Source organism: Silurus aristotelis, assembly GCF_946808225.1.
Source record: "Silurus aristotelis genome assembly, chromosome: 16".
Lineage (NCBI taxonomy): Eukaryota > Metazoa > Chordata > Actinopteri > Siluriformes > Siluridae > Silurus > Silurus aristotelis.
This window is the reverse complement of record NC_139589.1, coordinates 5,241,139-5,263,372: the sequence shown is the minus strand read 5'-3', so window position 1 is coordinate 5,263,372 and position 22,234 is coordinate 5,241,139. Positions and strand designations below refer to the sequence as shown.

General features: G+C 37.9%; 1 protein-coding gene across 4 annotated transcripts in view; it reads left to right on the top strand.

Moving 5' to 3' along the window:
* slc8a4a (solute carrier family 8 member 4a) overlaps positions 1 to 22,234 on the top strand; it is a 93,069-nt gene that overhangs the window by 31,667 nt on the left and 39,168 nt on the right. For all 4 annotated transcript variants that reach the window (XM_083564524.1, XM_083564521.1, XM_083564523.1 and 1 more), the window contains 2 exons: positions 3,731 to 5,127; positions 6,525 to 7,033. In XM_083564524.1, the coding sequence (XP_083420650.1) occupies positions 3,805 to 5,127; positions 6,525 to 7,033 (1,832 nt within the window). In that variant the 5' untranslated portion in view covers positions 3,731 to 3,804. The remainder of the gene's footprint in view (positions 1 to 3,730; positions 5,128 to 6,524; positions 7,034 to 22,234) is intronic.

Below are 22,234 nucleotides of genomic sequence, written 5' to 3'. Positions count from 1 at the left end.
GTTATGTAGTGCACATTATGTAGTCCAGTGTGTAGATCTACTTATGTTCTATTAAGTTTCATGTTGTCTAGTGTAAATTTATATTGGTTTATGTGGCACTTTGGTTCTGGAGGAACATAGTTTTTGTTTCACTCTGTACCATATGGTGAAATGAAAATTTAAGCCACTTGATATATTAAATAAAATTGTTGCCAAAACTTTCAACAAAAATCAGTAGAAATTATATAATGATAATGTTTTACATATTTACCTACATGTATTGCTTCTAATTGATTTAATTGAGTTACCTTTATGCAGATTGTGTTCATAAATCCACCTCAAGCGAAAGATTGAAACCAGGGTTTCCGTAATTTCTTAATTTAATAGTATAGACTAATAATTTGTGTCAGCACCAACAGGATTTTGCTTATACTCCATAAATTGGTAACATCCATGCTACAAAAATAGTCTTAATTAGAAACTTGTGTAAATTCTCTTTTTTATTTGAAAAAGACTGAAATATTGTATTTATTTATTTATTTATTTATTTATTTATTTATTTATTTATTTATTTATTTAAGTTATTTTGAATGTATACCTAATGAGCAAGACAGTAGTGACAATGGCAAGGAACAAGGAATAACTCCCTGAGATAGTATGAGGAAAAAACTTTGAGGGGAAACCGGACTCGACAGGGAACACATCCTTATCTGGAGGACACTATGAATGTTCATTTATTATAGTTCCATCATTGTTAAGGTTATTAACTGTTTACTGTTGGACATGTGAATACAAAACTGTTCATGGCAATTGCAGCCCTATTCCAGTGTAGCAAACTGATCATATTAATTGCAGTCCAAATCCATCTTCATTGATATTTCATAGTATACTGTTAATGCAATCCAAAAAACAAAAATCATCATCAATCATTTTGTTGCAGGCATTGTAATCTCTTGGACCAGTTTTTAAGTGCATTAGAAAAAACCCTCTATGAGCAATCAATAACTTCACACCACCAGTAGCAGGACGTTTCTTTTCCTCTGTTAAGCCGTGAGCAGTTGTCAAAAAGGCAATAACCCAAGGATGTAATTTAAAATTGATGAGATATTTATGCAATATTGATTTCCTCTACATTGTGACAAGTAATAAAAGCCTGTATGTAGGGTTTGCCGTATGCAGAGATGTTTACTAATTAGTTTTCTGTAATCAGCTTCATGGTCATTTAAAGATGTGTAATTTGATGTTTACACTGGGATGATTATATATTTCCTCACTGTTCACTGAGATAATCGAAGAAAGCGTATGTCTATGATCATTTGCATCTATCAAGCTCAGTAATGGTTTACATTCAAATGATAATATTAGAGTATATTTGTATGTATTTGTGTGTCATTATCATTTACGGACCAGTCTTGTATTTGTGTACATGTATTTGTGTGTCATTATCATTTACGGACCAGTCAGGTAAAATTTTGTTTTACAGTACTGTCATGTAAGGAATGCCAAACAGACGCAGAGAGATATTTAAAATACCTGAAAGGAGACAAATCCAAAATGGTACTCTGTGGTCAAAACAGGTAGTCGATGTACTTTCCGATCAGAATAGAGCAAATAACACCAAAACCAGGGACAGAAACAAAGTATGGAACAAATATTACAGCTTGCTAATGATCTAAGGACAAGAATTACAGTGAACATATTACTTCACCTTGTGTTCCTTAATGAAGGTCCCGTAAATAGTGTGTAAAAGTGTGTGTGCACTGGTGCATGTAAATAGACACACCTGTGCTTAATCAATAAAAGGAAGAGACAGCTGGGAAGGTTAGGAGTTGAGGTCCAGGGCGGCCATGTTTGAAGGAGTTCAATTTTCGGCAATTACCTTTACAAGTAGGGCAAATCCGTATTTTTTACATAATATTCCACGAAATTATTTTCTCGAAACAAATGTTTAAATAAGTGTTATGTGAATGTGAAGGTGCAAAAACAATTTGAGAGAGAGAGAGAGAGAGAGAGAGAGAGAGAGAGAGAGAGAGAGAGAGAGAGAGAGAGAGTAAATGCAAGTAACACAGGTATGTGAACATGTTGATAAACAGTATATCCACTTCAATTTTGTCACACTTATTTATTATTTGTATACATACATACATTTGTACATAAATAAAACAAGCATCTTCTCCTTGGCATTTTGCAGGGTTTGAACAGAACTGTAAACAATTTTGCGTCTTTCCTAAAATAAAAGATTAAAATAAGCAAAAACGTCATTTAATAGAACATGATTATTACAGGTTTATAGGTTTAAATATTAAGAAAAATGTAAATAAGCTAATATAAATGTATAATACAATAGAAAACACTAGATACATTTCACTATATTCAAGATTACACTATATAATCAAATGAATAGTGTGTGAACATCCCGGTCCAAAATCATGGTCATGTATAGTGAGTTTGTTGTGCTGTTATAACTTGGACTCTTCTGGAAAGGCTTTACATTAAATTTTGGAACCTGGCTGTAGGGATTTGTGTTTATTAAGCTACAACAGTGCAAGAGATCAGTCTGTGATGTCAAGTGAGGAAGTCTGGTGCACAGTTGTCATTCCATTTCATCATAGATGTGTTCAGTGGGTTGATGTCAGGGGTGCAGGCCACTTGAGTTCTTTTACTTTAGATTTGGCAAACCATGTCTACAAGAAGCTCACTTTTTGCACAGGGGTATTGTCATACTGGAACTGATTTGAGTCTCTTAGTTTAACTTGCACAAAATCTTAATATTAAAGCATAAAAAGACCTTCTAGACAATTCTGTTTTTCCAGCTTTGTGTCGTAATGATGGGAATATTGGATCATTTTAGTGACTCGGTTCTTTGAATCTTGTTCGTCAAAATAAACAAATCTTTTTTTTTAATCAATTATTTCATTTCATTCCTTTGATCAGAAATAATATAAAATGCTACATTTTCAATAAGCAGATCTCCCAACATGTCTACATACATACATACATACATGAACTTTGACTATAAATCCAATAACGAAAATATGGCAATGCAGGACAAATTATGATAAATACCTCGCATTTCTTCTGGTCCATGTTATTAGTTCTTTTGTCACAATACTCCTATAATTATTGAAACAATAATGTCAAGATTCGGAACAAAAACCCTGATCTAATGCATTGTGTAACATGGGAGTCATGTGAAAAAAGAATGAACGACTCGGACCAGAGGACTCTTAAAATGAACTACTCAATTCTGTTTCCTGTTTAATGCACTGTATAGTGTATATGGGAGTCACATGATAAAATAACGAACCACTCGGACTAAACTAGTCAAGAGATGAACTATTCAGTTCTGTTTCCTGTACACAACATACAGAGATTTCGCAATGCTTTGTTCATGGAGTCCAGTATAAAATTAACAAATCACTCTTTGAGACAACTAATTTTTCTGAGTCACATTAAAGACTTGTTCAAATTAAACGAATCGTTCATGAACGATTCATCATTATTGTGGCAAATGGGGCTGCTGGCAGGAGTCCATATATATTTAAGCCACCGACTGTATTTCTTCATTTTTAGATGTCATTTTCAGTGTATGTTTGCTTGTGTATAATAAAAATCCACACTCATTGTGATCAAAAATACATGGTGCATGATACATATCTTTTTTAATGACCAAAGGAAAAATTTACCAATTGCCCTCATAGAGAAAAGAACAAATATCAAGTGTCCTATTTTCTGCTCTTGTACATTTCAGAGGTGGACCCAGTGGCGCTGATTACTAGATTTTAGGAGCTGCTTTTGCTGGATTCTATTATCAGTGCAGCAACCATGCATCACCTCAGTCTACCATATACCTCCACTACCGGCCTGCCTGCTCTTCTCATCTTCATCATCCTGAGTGTTACCAAGATTACCCAGGCTACCACTGATGCATCTCACAGTAGCCCAGGGAACTGTTCAGGGGAGTACAGCTGCTCTGAGGGTGTGGTTCTCCCTGTATGGAACCCCCAGAACCCATCAGTGGGAGATAAGGTGGCACGTGCTATTGTATATTTTGTTGCCCTTATCTACATGTTCTTGGGAATGTCCATCATTGCTGATCGCTTCATGTCCTCCATCGAAGTCATCACCTCACAAGAGAAGGAAATCACCATTAAAAAACCCAATGGAGAAACCACCACTGCCACGGTGCGCATCTGGAATGAGACGGTCTCCAACCTGACCTTAATGGCATTGGGTTCCTCAGCACCAGAGATCCTGCTGTCAGTGATTGAAGTGTGTGGGCACAAGTTCGAAGCTGGTCATCTTGGTCCCAGCACCATAGTAGGTAGCGCTGCCTTCAACATGTTTATTATCATTGCGCTCTGTGTCTACGTGGTGCCTGATGGAGAAGTCAGAAAGATAAAACACTTGAGGGTCTTTTTTGTGACCGCAGCTTGGAGTATATTTGCCTACATCTGGCTCTACCTGATCCTCTCCGTATTTTCCCCTGGTATCGTGGAGGTCTGGGAAGCCGTGTTGACCTTCCTCTTCTTTCCCATTTGTGTACTCCAAGCCTGGATCGCCGACCGCCGCTTGCTGTTCTACAAGTATGTTCACAAGCGCTACCGTACCGACAAGAATCGTGGCATCATTATCGAAACTGAGGGTGATGGTATGTTCACTAAGATGGACATGGAGATGGATGGCCAGGGTACCAACTCTCACCACAAGGAGGTCCTGGATGGCATGCTTGCCGGCGTTGAGGAGGGAGGAGGCGGAGGTGCAGGTGGAGGAGGTGGGGAAGAAGAAGAGGCACGAAGGGAAATGGCTCGGACGCTGAAGGAGCTGAAGCAAAGGCACCCTGAGAAGGACATGGAGCAGCTGATCGAAATGGCTAACTACCAAGTGTTGGTTCAGCAACAAAAGAGCAGGGCGTTCTACCGCATCCAGGCCACGCGTATGATGATCGGCGCAGGGAACATCCTGAAGAAGCATGCAGCAGACCAGGCCAGGAAAGTAGTGAGCTGCCATGAGGCCAATGCTCAAGAAGAAGATCCTCACACCATCTACTTGGAGTTTGAGCCCTCTCACTACCAGTGCTTCGAGAACTGTGGTTCCCTCAAACTGGCTGTGGGCAGACATGGAGGAGACAGTGGCTGCACAGTAAAGGTGAGCCTTAACATTTGGAAAACTTTAATAAATATCCGCTGGGCTCAAGGCTCTTAATGACTGTAAAGAGAATATTGCTTTGAAATTCACAGACGCTCTCTGATGGCATGAATGGACCCTCAGCTATTAGAGGATCGTTGAATTTTAATAAAATATTATAGAGATTGACTTAGCAACATTGGTAATTCTCTAACTGAATTATCTGTAAGAAAATCTGTACTTATCAAACAGAAATCAGAATGAGAAAGAGCTTTATTGTAAAAGTACGTTTGCACTTACAAGGAATATTGTTTTGGTGACGGGAGTGTCCAGTTGTACATTAATAAATAAATGAATAAAAAAATAATAATAATAATTTAAAAATAATAAAAAGTGTGATTGCACATTTTTATAAAGAAAATCAATAAAGAGTATTATTGCACATATTTATTTTTTTTTTTTTAGAAAATAAATAAAGAGAATAAGAAAAAATAAATAATTACCAAGCACCCAATATGATAAGTTTTAGGAAATTTAAATGAATACGATTAAATCAGTAGATTCTGATGTTTGTATCTTTGTTTTTATATATATTTATATATATATTTATTATATTTTATAGACTATAGAAATATGAGGAATATTTTTGTGCTAATATAAATTTTAACCTGTTAGGTCACCACTTTTGGGACTCACATCTGAAAATGACCTACCTAAATTAAAATGGTAACAATTCCTGACCACAATGTGCTACATACACAATTTAGGCAACTTTAAAAAGCTTTACTGTACATCATTTAAAGTTGATAATGTTCAAAATAAGTTATAGACGCTAAAGTGCCTTGAAACCTTTTTTTTTTATTTCATATACAAATACATTAAATCAGTCGTGGAGCAATCCAGAATAGTACTGGGTTCAAAGCCACATGTCTTATGAGTTTATTTTTCAAATGTAATGAAGATTTTTCTTAGACTATGTCTGGTTCTTTCTGCCCCCCTGTTTGAGGAACACACCTGTGGCCATTCATACAAACGTATTGATGGCTGTCCATTTAGACAATTGTTATACATGTATTGCTATTCATACAGAGTACTGGAGATTTACAATACATTTATTGAGCACTTTATCAGGAACACCTGCAAACCAGAACATTCATGCAAATAGTTGAAGACTGGAAAAGGACCAGGTGAAATCTTTTACATTTTTAAACTGTCCATCATAATTTGTGTTCTTGGTAGGCATTAATGAGAGAAGCACAGTATGAGCAATTAATCAATTTTAATGATAAGATGTTAAAGATGCCGGTGGATTTCAAGATTTCTACAGTTTAGAGAATGATTCTGACTCTATGATTTAGAGTTAACACTGCACCACAGATATGTAACTGAAAAAAATCCTGTGCTGCTCCTTTCCCCAGGTGGACTATCGGACTGAGGACGGCACAGCGAACGCTGGCTCTGATTATGAGTTTGCTGAGGGAACGCTAGTCTTCAAACCAGGCGAGACCATAAAGGAGCTGACAGTCGGTGTCATAGATGATGACATCTTTGAGGAAGACGAGCATTTTTATGTGCACCTCAGTAACCCGCGTGTTGTTCATCGAGCCGAGGTTTCCATTCTTGACCCCAACACCCCAGGTAATAGCCTCTTAGGCTTTGTCCCAATCCAGCCAAAAGCTGCACTGGGTTCTGCTCATACTGCCACGGTGACAATCTACGATGACGACCACGCGGGGATCTTCACGTTCGAGAGTGCGTCGATGCGCGTGAGTGAAAGCGTAGGCATCATGCAGGTGAAGGTGCACAGGACGTCTGGAGCACGCGGGAAGGTGGCAGTGCCGTTCCAAACCAGTGAGGGAACCGCCAAGGCAGGAGAGGACTACGAGGAGGTGGCTGGAAAATTGGAATTCCTTAATGATGAGACCATGTAAGTTTCAGAATTTTTTATTTATTCTTTTGGTTTTATAGTGTTTAAGCATCTTAACTTAGTTTAGTGCGTAACTACACAAAATTATCTATTCAAAGCAGTATTCCTACAAAATAACTTTATCTTACAACTTTAATCTGGAAAAAAATTTGTATTCATATTGACAATAATGCCTGACACAATTAACCTGGCATTTGATACAGCTTGTTTTTAAAATGGCAGATTTACTTCACAGTCGATATTCTTGTGGAACATTAGAAAGAAAATTTTTCTCAGTGAACCAAGCCCCTTAAATTCCCAAAACCCTGCCAGACTCACATTCCTTATTATACCTCTCATAATTATCCTATTTGTACAAATCGTGAACTTACAGGCCAAAGTGAGGGAAATTTTGGATTTTAATTATATCACGCTGCTGCCATTTTCTGCATCGGGTTTTGTTTTTGAAGATTCATGCAATATTTTTGAGCAAAGCCAAAATAAAATGCGGATATAAACGACATTTAAATGAACCCTTGCTCAAAAAGTGCTATTACTTTATCACTATAAAACTAGGTTTAATCACAAAAATCACAAATATCTTTTCAGTTGGGTTAATATTTTAGGTATCATTCGTTTGACGTTACTTAAGATTTTCTTTAGCTCAGAAATAGATTTAGTCAAGAAAAAATTTGATTTGTAATATTATAGCAGTGTGCAGAATGATATTTCTAATTCATTAATACACTATATGGTTAAAGTATTAGGGCACTCGACTTTTCCAGCCATAGGTGGTTCTTCCTTACGCTGATGTCTTTGTACAGGAGTAGCATTTAATTTTCCCTTTACTTGAACTAGGAGATCAAAACCTGTTCCAGCATGACTATGCCCCAGATAACAAAGCCAGCTCCATGAAGATACAGTTGACATGAATTTGATCAAAAGATAGAAAAGGGGCTGTCTATAGAGTTATGACCTCAACCCTATTATACACCTATGGGATAAACTGAACTGGAATGGTAACCTCCACACTACATGAGATATTTCTAACACGCTTGTGGCTGAATGATCACAAATCTCCACAAGTACACTCCAAAATCTAGTGGATTTAAGGTACACAAGTTTAAGGTACAGTTGCGATTAAAATCATGCAATTAATCACGATTAAACATTTTGGTCGATTGACAGCCTAAATATTAAAATGACGTGAGGTCCAGTTACCAGCATGACACTAAAACAGGTAGTAGTAATGGCTACTTTTTACTTAAGTACATGTCAGAGCCCAAACTTCTTTACTTTAACTTGAGGGAAAAAAGTATAGTCAGTACTTCAACTTCTACCAGAGTATTTTAAAACATGAGTATCTGTACTTCTACTTAAGTGAAGGATGTGTGTACTTTTGCCACCTCTGGTCCGTGTAGATTAACGTTTCGATTCAGAAACATCTTTTAACACTGAACTGCACTGAGTCTACAGAGTATTGAAATTTTTTTACATTCAATTAATTTTTAAATAAATGTTTTGCAAGCTAACTATATCATTTAACATTCAAAACAAGAGGGTCCAGAAAAAAAGGTATACTGGACTTTATAGAAAGCTTGTGTGACTGTGACATGTTCGATGTAACTGAATGAATTATCTGGCGAAAAAAAGACACATGAGGTCATGATATTGGATTTGACTCGCACAGGTGGTTCATCAAATTCCACCCCAGCAACTTTGAAGATATACTGCCACCTCCAGCCACATAATCCACTTTTGACCTTTTAGTGATGGGGATTTCTGCTGTTTTCGATTGGCACAAGAGAGAAGATATATAGCGGGATACTGGAAGATTAAGTTCCAAAGAGAGAGAGTGAGAGTTAATCTGTGGGAGTGAGGGATGACGGCTGAAGGAGAATCCCAGAGAGATAAACACACTGCATCTTTTTTCACAATTGAGAATCAGGATTGACCGATGCATTAAGCCTGCTTGACACTGAAACGGGTGGAATGAAGGGTCAAATGAAGTTTTTTTTTTTTTCGATTGGTGGAAAAAACTTCTTTGATGTAGCGAGACAAAGGAGAGCATAGTGTGAAGTAAATTCAATTGAATCTAGATTTTTACTGTTGCAATCATAAATCTATTATATTATTCCGCCACTTTAATAACAACATTCTGACCTTCCGTGCACCAGAATCTAGTCATGTGACCTTTCAGAAAGCAGCAATTGTATGGGCACTGTTAAAAAAATACTCTTAGCTGACAAGAAGCCCAGGATGACTCAAATAGTCTTTGCAACCATGGTGAACAGAAACACATCTCACAATGTACAGCATGTTGAACCTACAACAGCAGAGAACCAAAATACACTATATGAACAAATGAACAAAAATACTGGGACACTTGAACTTATCTGCCATGTGGTTCTTCTACAAACTGTTACCACAAAGCTGGAGGCGTCTTGCTGTGGTATAATACAATTTTGCATTCACTTGAATTTGAAAACCCAAACCTGTTCCAGCATGGCAATGCCCCTGTGCACAAAGTGAGCTCCATGAAGATACGGTGTACATGGTTTCAAGTAAAAGATCTTGAGTGACCTGCTATAAAGCTCTGATCTCAACCCTACTGTACATCTTTGGGATGAATGTGAACACTGAATGCACACCAGGTTACCTCACCTTCATCAGTACATGACTCAGTACAACATTCTTGTGGCTGATGAACACAAATGTCCACATGCACACTCCAAAATCTAGTGGAACATCTTCCTAGAAGAGTGGAGGAAATTATAAGTGCAAATTGCGACAAAATGTGTAATGAGATGCTCAAAAAGCACATACCGTACTTATGACCGGGTGTCGGCAAACCTCAGGCAATAATGCGTAATTTCAGGGATCCTTTTTGAATCTCCTAGCATCAGTTTCCTGTTTTTGGGGAGTTCTTCCGCTGTTGTAGGTTCAACATCTTGGTGCATTGTGAGATTCTTTTCTGTTCATCATGGTTGTAAAGAGTGGTTATTTAAGTTATTCTAACCAATCAGTTGATCAAAAAGGGTAAAGGAGTGATTGAAACTTGTTAAATGTACTTTATAACACTGTGAAATTCTTTCTTTGCAAATCCCAGTCATGTTTGGAAGCTGGGTTCAGAGCACAGGGTCAGCCATGATACAGCTCCCTGGGAACACATTGGGTGGCAGCTTGGCGACACCTGGGCTTGAACCCCTGACCTTCTGATCAGTAATCCAGAATCTTAACAAATTATAGTTACCACCTTCTCAAAAAGGTATTACCTAGAGAATTTATGATATGGTACAGGGATAAAGGGAGGAGTTACAACTGAAATAGTGGCTGGATCTTTTTTCAGAATGATGTATAGCTTTACAGGAGTGATGGGGGAACTGAATGGAATTAAACACCGCTGTGAGAAAACAAGAGGGATAAAATGGTGAGAGGAGGTGAGAGGCAGGTATTGAGGTGGGAGGAAAGGTAGGAAAGAGAGGATTGATAAGAGAGTGTGAGAGAGGGGAAAAAAAAGTGTGATTTGTTTGAGCAGTTAGATCTCAATTTTCACAACGTTGGATGACTGGAGTGGAGATGAGAGCGAGGCTGTGTGGGAGTGTATGTGTGTGTGTGTGTGTGTGTGTGTGTGTGTGTGTGTGTGTGTGAGCCACATATGTACCCTGATGGAAATGCTATTATTAATCTTGCAAAGGAAAAAGGCGCTGTGTGTGCTTGTCTGCTGTTTACTGTAGCGCTGAATTTATGTGTTTCTTAAAATCTGTGTTCGTGTGTAGAGCTGTTGCTGAGCATGTGTATGTGTGTGTGTGTGTGTGTGTGTGTGTGTGTGTGTGTGTGTGTGTGTGTGTGTGTGTATGATGAGGGCTCAATTGAAGTGCATTTGTAGGTGGGCGGTTTGAGTGGATAAGCCTGGGAACCTGTAACCACAGAAATGATTCTGGCAGTATATGTGTATATGATGCACAAAACCTAAGCAGTACACGTTCATCAGTGCGGCATGGGTCAGCGTTCTTTGACCCACGGCCCACGGCTCTTAGAAATGGGCAAATCATGTAAAATGGCAGAGTTAAAGGTGGGGTTAGTGTTCTTTTTATAACGTTTGATTCACCAAGTCCTCACATTCCGCTAGATTTAATAAAAAAATTATCTGTTCAGCTGAAAAAAAGGTTTTTAGACTGTAGAAAAAAATGTGGACCAGTAACATACAAATCATTTGGGACAAAGAGCAGTCTTTTCTGGCCTCTCAATACCAAACTGAGTGATCTCAAGAGATTAGCAGATTCTGAAATAAACAGACTGTCTGGCTACAACAACGTAAACTTGAAAGCGCATCTTTTTTCGTCCAGTGAAAAGCGAAGGTTTTCGAAAACACACTAGTTTAAAAATGCTGGTTTTGTGTTGTCGGTGTGGGCCGATATTTAAAATCAAACAAAGAAAATGGAGGACAAGGTACTGCTGTTGTACACTGCTGGTAGACAAGGTACTGCTGCACTCCAGTTTGATAGCACAGGTAATGATTCGTGTCACTTTGTACAAAGTTTAGCAGTCGGAGAGTTAACTAGCAATTGCTTGGTTTCACAGAGACAGAAAGTAAATAAATGCCTGATGGAAATGATGCAGGGAAGAGCTTTTTATGAAATTTACATTAGAGGCAAAACTTCTGGTAGGTGCACAGTTGCGGTTGTATTGTAGAGGTTTGGGGTCTTAACTGTGTTTCGTGCTTTAGTAAAAATGATATTCACCCTCCATATGCAAAATGCCTCTCTCTCTGTAATGCCACGTGTTATTATATGTCAACAGTCTGCTACATCGACTCAGGACTACTTTTCGCTTCTGACCATCATGACTGTACCTCGAAACATCATATATCTGCTATAAATGGACATTCGGTGCAACCTAGATAAGGATGGGTTCCCTCTTGAGTCTGGTTCCTCTCAAGGTTTCTTCCTTATGCCATCTCGGGAGTTTTTCATCAGGGTTCTTAAAAAGAACATATTCACTTTTAATCACCACATTATCTGTGTAAAGCTGCTTTGAGACAATGTTCATTGTTAAAAGCGCAATACAAATGAAAATGAATTGAATTGAATTGAATTATATTGCGTTTTTGTATTGTATTGATGGTTTCTAGAATTGCGACGTGATGATGGTATTAAAAGGTGGATTAAGTTGGGTAAATCCCCACTGAAGGGTCAGGTACCAAATGCACGGCCCGCCACTGCTATATAGAGCTGTATGCGTCTTTATTTATATTTATTTTGTGCAATTTCTGGAAAAAGGTATAAAAACCCTGGTGTGGACAGAGAAAGTTTTATGCGGAAATAACCTGAGATCACTTTTATTATAAGTGAATATTAGCTAAAAACTATCTGCATGTGATTGGGTAACTAAACGATTGCATGAATGAATGTATATTTGCTGTAGGGAGGGGAAACCCTGATATAGAATTTCTCTTTGGATGCTAGGGAACAGCTTTATTGAATTTTAGTTCATTTATTCCCCAGGCAGCTACAGTTCAAGAGAGCTGACACCAGACTACAGGAGTCTGGGGAATTCTGATTCGGATTCTGTTTCTGTGTGTGTGTGTGTGTGTGTGTGTGTGTGTGTGTGTGTGTGTGTGTGTGTGTGTGTGTGTGTGTGTGTGTGTGTGTGTGTGTGTGTGTGTGTGTGTGTAAAGATTAGAGCATTATTTCAGATAGCTGATGGATGAAAATTGACGCTACAAGCTACAGTCATCAACAGTCTCCTGTTGTGTATTATGTATTCTCGTTCTCCGATCATGTCTGTGCAACTGCGATCAGTGGTTGTTCTCCTCCAGCATGATTCTATGCCAAAGACAAGCTGGAAAGAATGAGATGAAAGGCAGAAAGAGCAGGGAAAGGGAACGCTTATGTAAGCCCGAATTTGAAGCTGAAGTCATGACTAGAACGAGTTCAGAAACGACGCTACATGAGTAAGACTGTGAGCTCGCCTGGAATTTGCAGATCGATTGTGACCCGTGGATTCTGACACATTCAATCTACATTGAAGAGGCTGAAGGTTTTACTGTGTGTGTGTGTGTGTGTGTGTGTGTGTGTGTGTGTGTGTGTGTGTGTGTGTGTGTGTGTGTGTGTGTGTGTGTGGTGGGGGGATTAGGCTGAGTGAGCTAATTTAAATCTGCATTGTGAAACATAAAAATGCTCACAGCAAACCTTCTTTAAAATGGAACAGACCGGTGTTTTTACCTTATCACAATCTGCTGCACCTGTAGCACATATTCTTCTTTCTAATACCTGTTTATTCAGCGGCTTTTAAATTCTAACAAAATATTTTTACAGTTATTTTCCAAAGCTTTCTAGGCAATGATCTGCCCTGCATGATCATTCAACATTGTGTCTGAAAATAATTTAATTTCTAACCGGACTAAATATTGATCTAGTGCTCATAGGACTTGATCCCGTATTGAATAAATAAACTTCTACAGCATTTACTCAGTCTGAACAGAATTGTAAAAGTTTGCCCATAGTCAAATCATAATTGTTTGTCGGGGGGCTGGAGGACGATGACAATCACACCAGTTAGTCCTGATTCCTCGTAACATTTTTAAATCACGATGTACAGAACATCACATAAAGATATAGAAAAACATTTCTAAAAACTTGTTTGATCAAATCAACAAAAAAATATGAAATAACTGCAGAAAGGCCACACTGCAAACAGAATTTGCATATCACATGTCGGCAAATCAAATGAAATCGGCTGAATTGTCTGTGCGTGCAATCGTTACAGCGAAACATCAATTCACAGAAAAACACTTTTTATTTACAGAATTAAAACTTGCAGTTTTTCATGCACATAAAAATTTTTATTATAAGCTTCTGTTTTTCACCTTTTTATTTACAACATTATCATAATAGGCTGCATATTAACATATTGGAAGAAAACCGGTAGTTCTATGTGAAATCAGATATTGAGCACTCCCATATAACCAAAATGGCACGATCCTCGTTTCATAACAGCTCTGCAAACATTCGTCTGTGGGATTGGTAATCGAATCAGGCTCCTCCTGTAAAAGCATCGATTCATCAACTATTTGGGGTCACCCCTCTTCTTCTTCTTCTGTAGCTTCTTCATTTGTAGTCTATGTTGTCTGTGTAGTCCATAGAATGTTGAGAAATTTGCTACAATGATTGAGGAGGATCCAAAGACATGTATACGTTCAGACCAAAATTTTAGCACGTGATGTCAACACTATAACGCCACCAGTGAATAAAATTTGGGCCTAACTTGTAGTATGTTTATGGTATTCATTTTGAACCATTTCAAGTGATGTCCAACACCAAATTCGGTGAAAATCAGCTTCAGATCATATAGGTAAACCTTATGAACAGAATTTCAAACACTTTGTCTATAAAGGTCAAATAAATCTAAGCTCACAGCTACCAAACAGGAAGTGTAGCGATATCAGTTGCAACCTTGTGCAGTTGGTGGTTGGTGGTGATCTTCAGACCCATCTGATGCTATAAAACACATTTTTTTTAAAGCCACCTTCTGGTCAAACATTTAATTTTTTTATTTTTTTTATTTGATATGCTTACATGTTAAAAAGAAGCAGGGTTTTCTTTCTCCTTTACCAGTTTTGTCATATTTAATAAGAAAGCTGGGTTTTCTGGGTAATTCTGTTTGGCAGACCACCAAGGAAATGCCTTCCCTCAGCAATAAGGAAACCAATTAAGATAATCAGTACAAGACAGTTGAGAAAATTAATGGTTTTTAAAATAATGTATTGGGGTTGAGTGACTAGAGGGCTCTAGTGGAATGTACAAGTACAGTTAGATATCGTAATATTTATCTATTAATATCAGTCCATTTCATTTTGAACATCATGCATTTATGTTTTAGCTACTCCTACAAATGTTTAATCACAAGATTTTGGATTACATCATCTTCGGAACAACTTGTAAAGGAGAATTTTAAAAACTCTGGTCACTATCATTTTATGTGTGTTAGGATTATAAAATATAACTCTAAAATATAAAGATGTCATTTAAGGGGGAATGCAAAAAAAAATAATCTACTATCACTACAACTGATCACTCTCAGTAACACTCTTTAGTAAATATGGCTATTGATCCTCTTCTTCGTCTTCTTTCGGCTTCTTCCATTAGGAGTCGCCACAGCAGATCATCCGTCTCCATACCCCCTGTCCTCTACATCTGCCTCTTTCAACCCAACTACCTGCATGTCTTCCTTCACCACATCCATAAACCGCCTCCTTGGCTTTCCTCTTTTCCTCCTTCCTGGTGGCTTCATCCTCAGCATTCTTCTACCGATATACCCCATGTACACCTCTAATAAACTCCTCAATGCCACTGTCTCTAAACCATACAACATCGCAGGTCTCACCACTGTCCTATAAACTTTCCCTTTCACTCTCACAGATACCCTCTTAATCACAAATCACTCCTGCTATCACTCTTCTCCACCCACTCCACCCTGCCTGCAATCTTTTCTTCAATTCTCTAACGCACTCTCCATTACTTTGCACTGTTGACCCCAGGTACCTGAACTCCTCCACCTTCTCTACCTCTTCTCCCTGAAACCACACCACTCCACTGCCCTCCCTCTCATTCACACACATGTACTCTGTCTCACTCCTACTGACTTTCATTCCCCTTCTATGGCTATTGATCTTATTGATCTTAATTGTTTAAGGTTGGGTAATTTGAGGGGCTTGGATTGCTGGCTAATGATACAGGAAATAGTTAAATGTACAAAATCTTGCCAATCAGAATATTGCATATAGAAATAAAGAATCCTGGCTTTACATATTCAAACACTTTATAGTAGAACTTGATAGTTGTTTTTGTGGCTTAAAAAATCTAGGGTTAATATACATACATTATATACAGTTTTGTGTCATGGAAGACAAAATAATTGATGCAACAGAATACAGTTTGCTGAGTGAGTTTTTCAGTGTTGCTTTGGTGCTCAGTATGAAATCTGTGTTTAACAAGTTAAACACCAACCTAGCTACTTTCCCCAGCCTCTTACATTAGCATTTTTAAACCCTGACCGTTATTAATGGACTTGCTTGTGCAAAAAGTCACACACACACACCACACACACACACACACACACACACACACACACACACACACACACACACACACACACACACACACACACACACACAAATCTTACAACTGTACAAAAATGAGGGTTAACGGAAGCATTTAAACTCTTGAAAAATGTTTATGCAATAAAAAACAGGGAAGAATAAAAACAATCCTTTCAGTTTTTATGTGTGGCATTTGGAAGACACCCTTATCCACTTATAATGATCTAATTTATTAACTTAGTGGTTGAGGGTTAATGGCCTTTGCTTAAGGGCCCAGCTTGTGGTGCTGGTATTTGAACCCGTGACCTGCTGATCAGAACCCTTGAAACCATTGAACTATCACTTGATAGGCGAATAGACTGCAAATACATGCAAATAGATTTGAAAACCACACTCCTGTATTATTTTGCAGTAAATTCAATTACATAATCATTTGTTGTAACATTTTTTGTAGCAAACACACACAAATTGTTTGCACAACATTTGCACGGTTGTTAAACTTAATTTTTACATTAAACCAAATGTTTACATGTACAATATTTTTTATAAGGACAATCCATGTGCAACCTTCTGTTTGACACTACAGTGTTGCAATGTTTTGACAGTTACTGTGTCTACTGTCTCCTTGTCTCATGCCTTTTGTTTTTGTGCACTAAATGTTGCACATGTGCACTTTGTGTTAGTTTATAGTTCTGTGTAATGCTGTTTTGTTCATTTATGTTGTCTGCTGTAGCACCTTGGTCCTGGGAAATGATTCTTCATGGTGTATTGCACTGTATATGGTTTGAATGACAATAAAGCCTACATGACTTGACTTGAATTAGAAAAATGCTGAAGAATTTTGTTAAGTTAGATACATAACTGGTTATTAGACAAAAAAGAAAAAAAAAAGTAGCCCTTTCTTCTTGCACCTCACCGTTGAATCCATCTTCTTCTAGAATCCTCATTCCTTTTAAATGAGTGAGGACTCATCCCCTCTGTCATGTCTTTTGTGAGCTCGAGGCAGATAGCATGGCATGTAGGTTGGTTTGGATGAGCAGGAATATGAGACCGAAGAGCTATATTTGGTTATGGAAGAGAAGGCCAGGCAGACATGCAAGCGTGCTGGAGCTGGAATGATGTTTTGCTTAGCCTAATCTAGGGAATATAGTGAGGATTTGCTTGCACAGTTTCTCATTTGCAAACACAGCAGTGGATAAAGGGTAAACACATTGCTGCAGAAAAAACACACACCCGTACCCCTGTGGCCGCTGACAAGTCTTATTGCCAAGAGAAGAAATGTGTCAAGCTCGCACGCCCCCTCTCTGTCAACCTAGATGAAGACAAAACACCATTTTTTCCCCCCCTAAGATGGAAATTAAAGATTGAATGGAGCAGATCTTTCCGGTGGAGTGACAGAACTGATTAGCATACTGTATGTGTGCTGCAGAAAACTACAGCTCTTACACTCATGATATGCCCTGCTCTTTCTTTGAGCTCATACACACACACACACACACACACACACACACACACACACACACACACACACGCATGCACAGACAGAAAACATAGCATGATCGCCTTCTTAAGCCAGAAATGTTCGAGCCCTCCAGTTAATGCTGATCCCATGAACTGCTGCTTCGAATTTGTTCATCTTCAAAACGTTTTCCAGTCCACTAATTCCTCCTCATGTTAAAAAGAAGCAGGGTTTTCTTTCTCCTTTACCAGTTTTGTCATATTTAATAAGAAAGCTGGGTTTTCTGGGTAATTCCGTTTGGCAGACCACCAAGGAAATGCCTTTCCTCAGCAATAAGGAAACCAATTAAGATGCTCAGTACAAGACAGTTGAGAAAATTAATGGTTTTTGAAATAATGTATTAGGGTTTAGTGACTAGAGGGCTCTAGATGAATGTACAACAACAGTATACGATTAGACCAAAGTATTGGGACACCTGAATTTTCTATCCATATGTGGTTCTTCCCCAAACTGTTAACACAAAGTTTGGAGCAAACAATTTTTGATAGTCTACTTTAGACACGTTACAAAAAAGCACTACAATTCAACCTTACAACTGATTCTCCAAAACACATCCAATAATATTTCTCTGGGTTTCAACAGACAGCAAAAACAAAATATCAACAGACTCTATAAGAACTTAATTTCACAGTTTAATAAGACATTATTTATTGATGATCTACTACACACCAACGGATAAACATCAGGTCATCCAAATAATTTGAATGTGCAAGTTGTCGTGGTTGAGCTAAAAAGACGCAGAACAACACTACTGATCAACCTCAGCATGTCACATGTCTCAAGCTCTCTCACCTGTGTCTCGGGTCACCGCACCACTTTTAGGTTGGTTCCTGTTTTTCATTGTTATTCTTTTGTCATACCAGTATGGGGGAGGGGTTTACCCAGTGGTTAATGCTCTGGGGCTATTGAGCAAGGCCCTTAAACCTCTGTGCTCCAGGGGTGCTGTATAATGTTTTATGAGATTACATTTTACAGTTGTATTGTTTTGTTAAAATTTTTTCTTAATATATATTCCACACTTGAATTCGCCTTAGCCTCCAATACCTGATAATAGTCAATAGTGTCTATTGATTATTCACTAAACATGAACTACCATAAATCCTTAATGTTTTGCATTAGATAAAAGGGTGATTGATGAATTATTGGCCTGTAAATGATTTGGTGACGGTTAATAGATTACCACTGTGGACTATATATATATAAAGTGTTAGTAAATGATCACCTCTGGCTAAATCCAGTCAGCTATTTTTATATACAAAAAGCAGGAATTCTGAACGTCATTCTTGAAAATCCTGATCCAGAGAAAATTTAAACTCCAGAAACCAATGATAACATGATGTAGTAGGTTTCATCATGCAGCTACAGTATGTGAGAGAGAAAATACAGCGAAAATGTTTTATTTCTCCTGTCACAGGGGGACATGCTATGCATTTCTTTCTCTCTCTCTTGCCTGCCCAGTAAAACCCCAAACCATAATTCCACCCCCATAAACCCCCAAGCCAGACAACCCCTTCTTCTTTTTACCCACTTCTATAGCTCTCACCCCAATCTCTCTCTCATTTCTCAGAGGCCTAGACTGCCGGGCCATTGTTTTTCATCAATCCCTTCTTATCGTCAGGCACCTGCAGTGGTTTATGGCCCTGAGTCCGGAGCTGGTGAGCTGTTTAATTTCACACAGCCTGCACAGACAGAAACCAGGAAGAGACAGAAATCAATAAGAATGAAAGACGGGACAAGAATGTGAATGAAGGCATGAATAGGAAAGCAGGCACAAGGCCATTCTCTATTTTTAGAGAGCAGGAAAAAAAGAAGAACTGAATAGTTTGTTCACAGTTAATAGCGTGCGCACAGTGGACTATAGATATGTGTTAATAATTAATCATCTCTGGCTAAATCCAGTCAGCTAACCATCTGAAAATCATTCCTGAAACATGACATACTGGATATACAAGTTTTACTGCACAATTCTTTGTCTTTGCTCAGATTAGATTTTAAATTTGATTTTTTTTGCTCCTAATAAATACATTTTCTACTCAGATTAGTTTGTCTTGTTGGTGTCTTTAATGAGAGCGTACCTGGCCCCTTAAATTCCCCAGCATGCAAAAATTTCTTGGGCATGTGTTTGATAACCCTTTTTTAAAGTTCTTTCCAATATCATATCAAGTACAACATTCTCCTTACATTTACTGTATACAGTCACTGCTGTTGCTTGTGACATTTTAAAGTGTTATTTTGTTCTTGATTTGATAGTGACATTAATGATGTAGTGGTAATGATGATGATGATGATGATGATGATGATGATGATGATGATGATGATGACGGTGGTGGTGGTGATGGAGGTGGTGGTGGTGGTGATGATGATGATGATAATGATGATGATGATGATGATGATGATGATGATGATAGTGAAGATAATGGTAGTGGTGATGCTGATGATGGAGATGGTGGTGATGATGATGATGATGATAGTGATAATAATGGTGGTGTTCTTAATGATAATAATGCTGATGATGATCACTTTACACATTACTATGATTAATAAATATTAGTATTTTTAAAATACCTTTTAATATTGAATATTGTTTAGAACCACTAAATTACCAATTTCCACTTGGTAATATTTAACCATTTAATTCTAATTTTTCTCTAGTGATTTTCCTAAAGATACTGTATGATTTATATAATAAAAAATATGAGCTAACAGATTGGGTGGTAAAAATAATATTTAGCTACATGTACTTTTGTAAAGCTAACATTCACATACACAATTATCCGTAAAATGTAATGCACCCTCTTTCATGCTTTTTCTGTTTCCTTTAATCCTACATCGAATACACTAAACAGGAGTCAACAGCTTCCCCTCAAAAAAACACATTCAATATCCATTTATTCTCACATCACCCAGCCCTCCGCAAAAACTCAACAAAAACAGAAACACGCCGATGAAAAGGTAGCTTATATTTACTATCAGTTTGCCTTCTGTGGATGTGATGGTGTGTGTGTTCTGAGCTGCTTTCTGTCAGAACAAAGGGATTTGATTGGCCTGATCGGCGCTGCAGGATCAGTGATTCTGCTTTAGAATGGTTAACACTGCATACTATAACTACAGGAGACCTCTCAGCTGGACAGAGTCTCTCTCTCTTTTCTCTCTCGCTTCTATTTTTAGCCTCATCTCTCTCATCCATCTCTGCTTCCTTTCCTGAGTCTGAATTATGAATCAACACACAGCCTTTCATACAGCATTACCATGATATTATTACCAAACGCCTGTCACTGCTTTGAAGATACGAAACGAAACAATCCGGCTTGGAATAACTGCTCCATTTTTACCCTTCATGTGTGTGACACTGGTGTCACAAATTTCTCATTTATGGATAATCGCATCGCCATACCTTGATTGGCCTGTTTCTGTTTCTGGCAATGAGATCAGAACTGTACGTGTTGAAGATGTGATTTATTTTGTATCATTCCCTTTAAAAGAAAAAGGTTTCACAGCTTTTTTTTCCCCCCACATGCTTTTATGCATATTTTCTCAGGATTATGGGGATTTTCAGGAAGAAATACACAAGTATCTATTTTCCACATATGAAAGGTTGGCTAAAAGTTTAGACTGCATGCCATAGACATAATGTGATATAGTAACTACGCTTTCCTCAGGTAGTAATGTGGAAAGTCTCCTCACAGTCTGCTTGAGTTAGTGTGCTTATAAAGAAGTATATGAGAATGTGTGGGTGTTTGTGGTTGCATATTTGCATATGTTTGCATATTTGATATTGGTCTTTGTTATAAGCAGCTGCTTTCCCAACAGCGATTGAATCTCTCCTTTAGTACAAGATTTAAAAGTAAGAAAACGTTTTGCAGGCTTTGGCTTATTAAAAAAGTTTACAATGAAAACAAAACAAAATTTTTAAGACAGCCGGATAGAGCATTTATGCTCTGTTTCAAGGTCTTTATAAACATCTGTGATCAGTGATTAATTATTAGGAATACTTGTGTTTAGTGATTGGTCATTAGGGATACTTATTAATGATGAGTTATTGGGAATATTGAGCAATGGTAATCTGTAATTGGTCTTTTGATACAATGGTATTTAGTGATTAGTCATTTGAAAAACTTGTGATCACTGATTGGTCATTGAGAATCATGGTGATCAGTGATTGGTCATTGGGAAAACTTGTGTTTAGTAATTTGTCATTGGGAACAGTGATGATACAGGATTAGTCCTTAAGAATACTGGGCAATTGTAATCAATAATTGGACAATCTTTGTTGAATCTCTGCTGATTGTGCTTGCTACTTGATGCAGACACTCTGCAAACACAGATGTACATGAGGGATGTTTTTGGCAAGGTCAGTGTAAAATGCAGGTTAATTTATTTGTTTGTTCAGGGAATCATGGCATTAAACTGAGCTTGAAAAGGGATTTTGATAAGCGAAATCAAAGCCTGTGTGCCCATAGATGTGTACAGACAGAAATAGGCACCCCTCCATCCACCCACAGATCATTGGAGCGAGAGTGTGAGCGAGTGCAGAGGAGGGTGGATAGAACGTAACACTCAGAATCTCATTCTATATGCACTCAAGGCATTTCTGCACAAT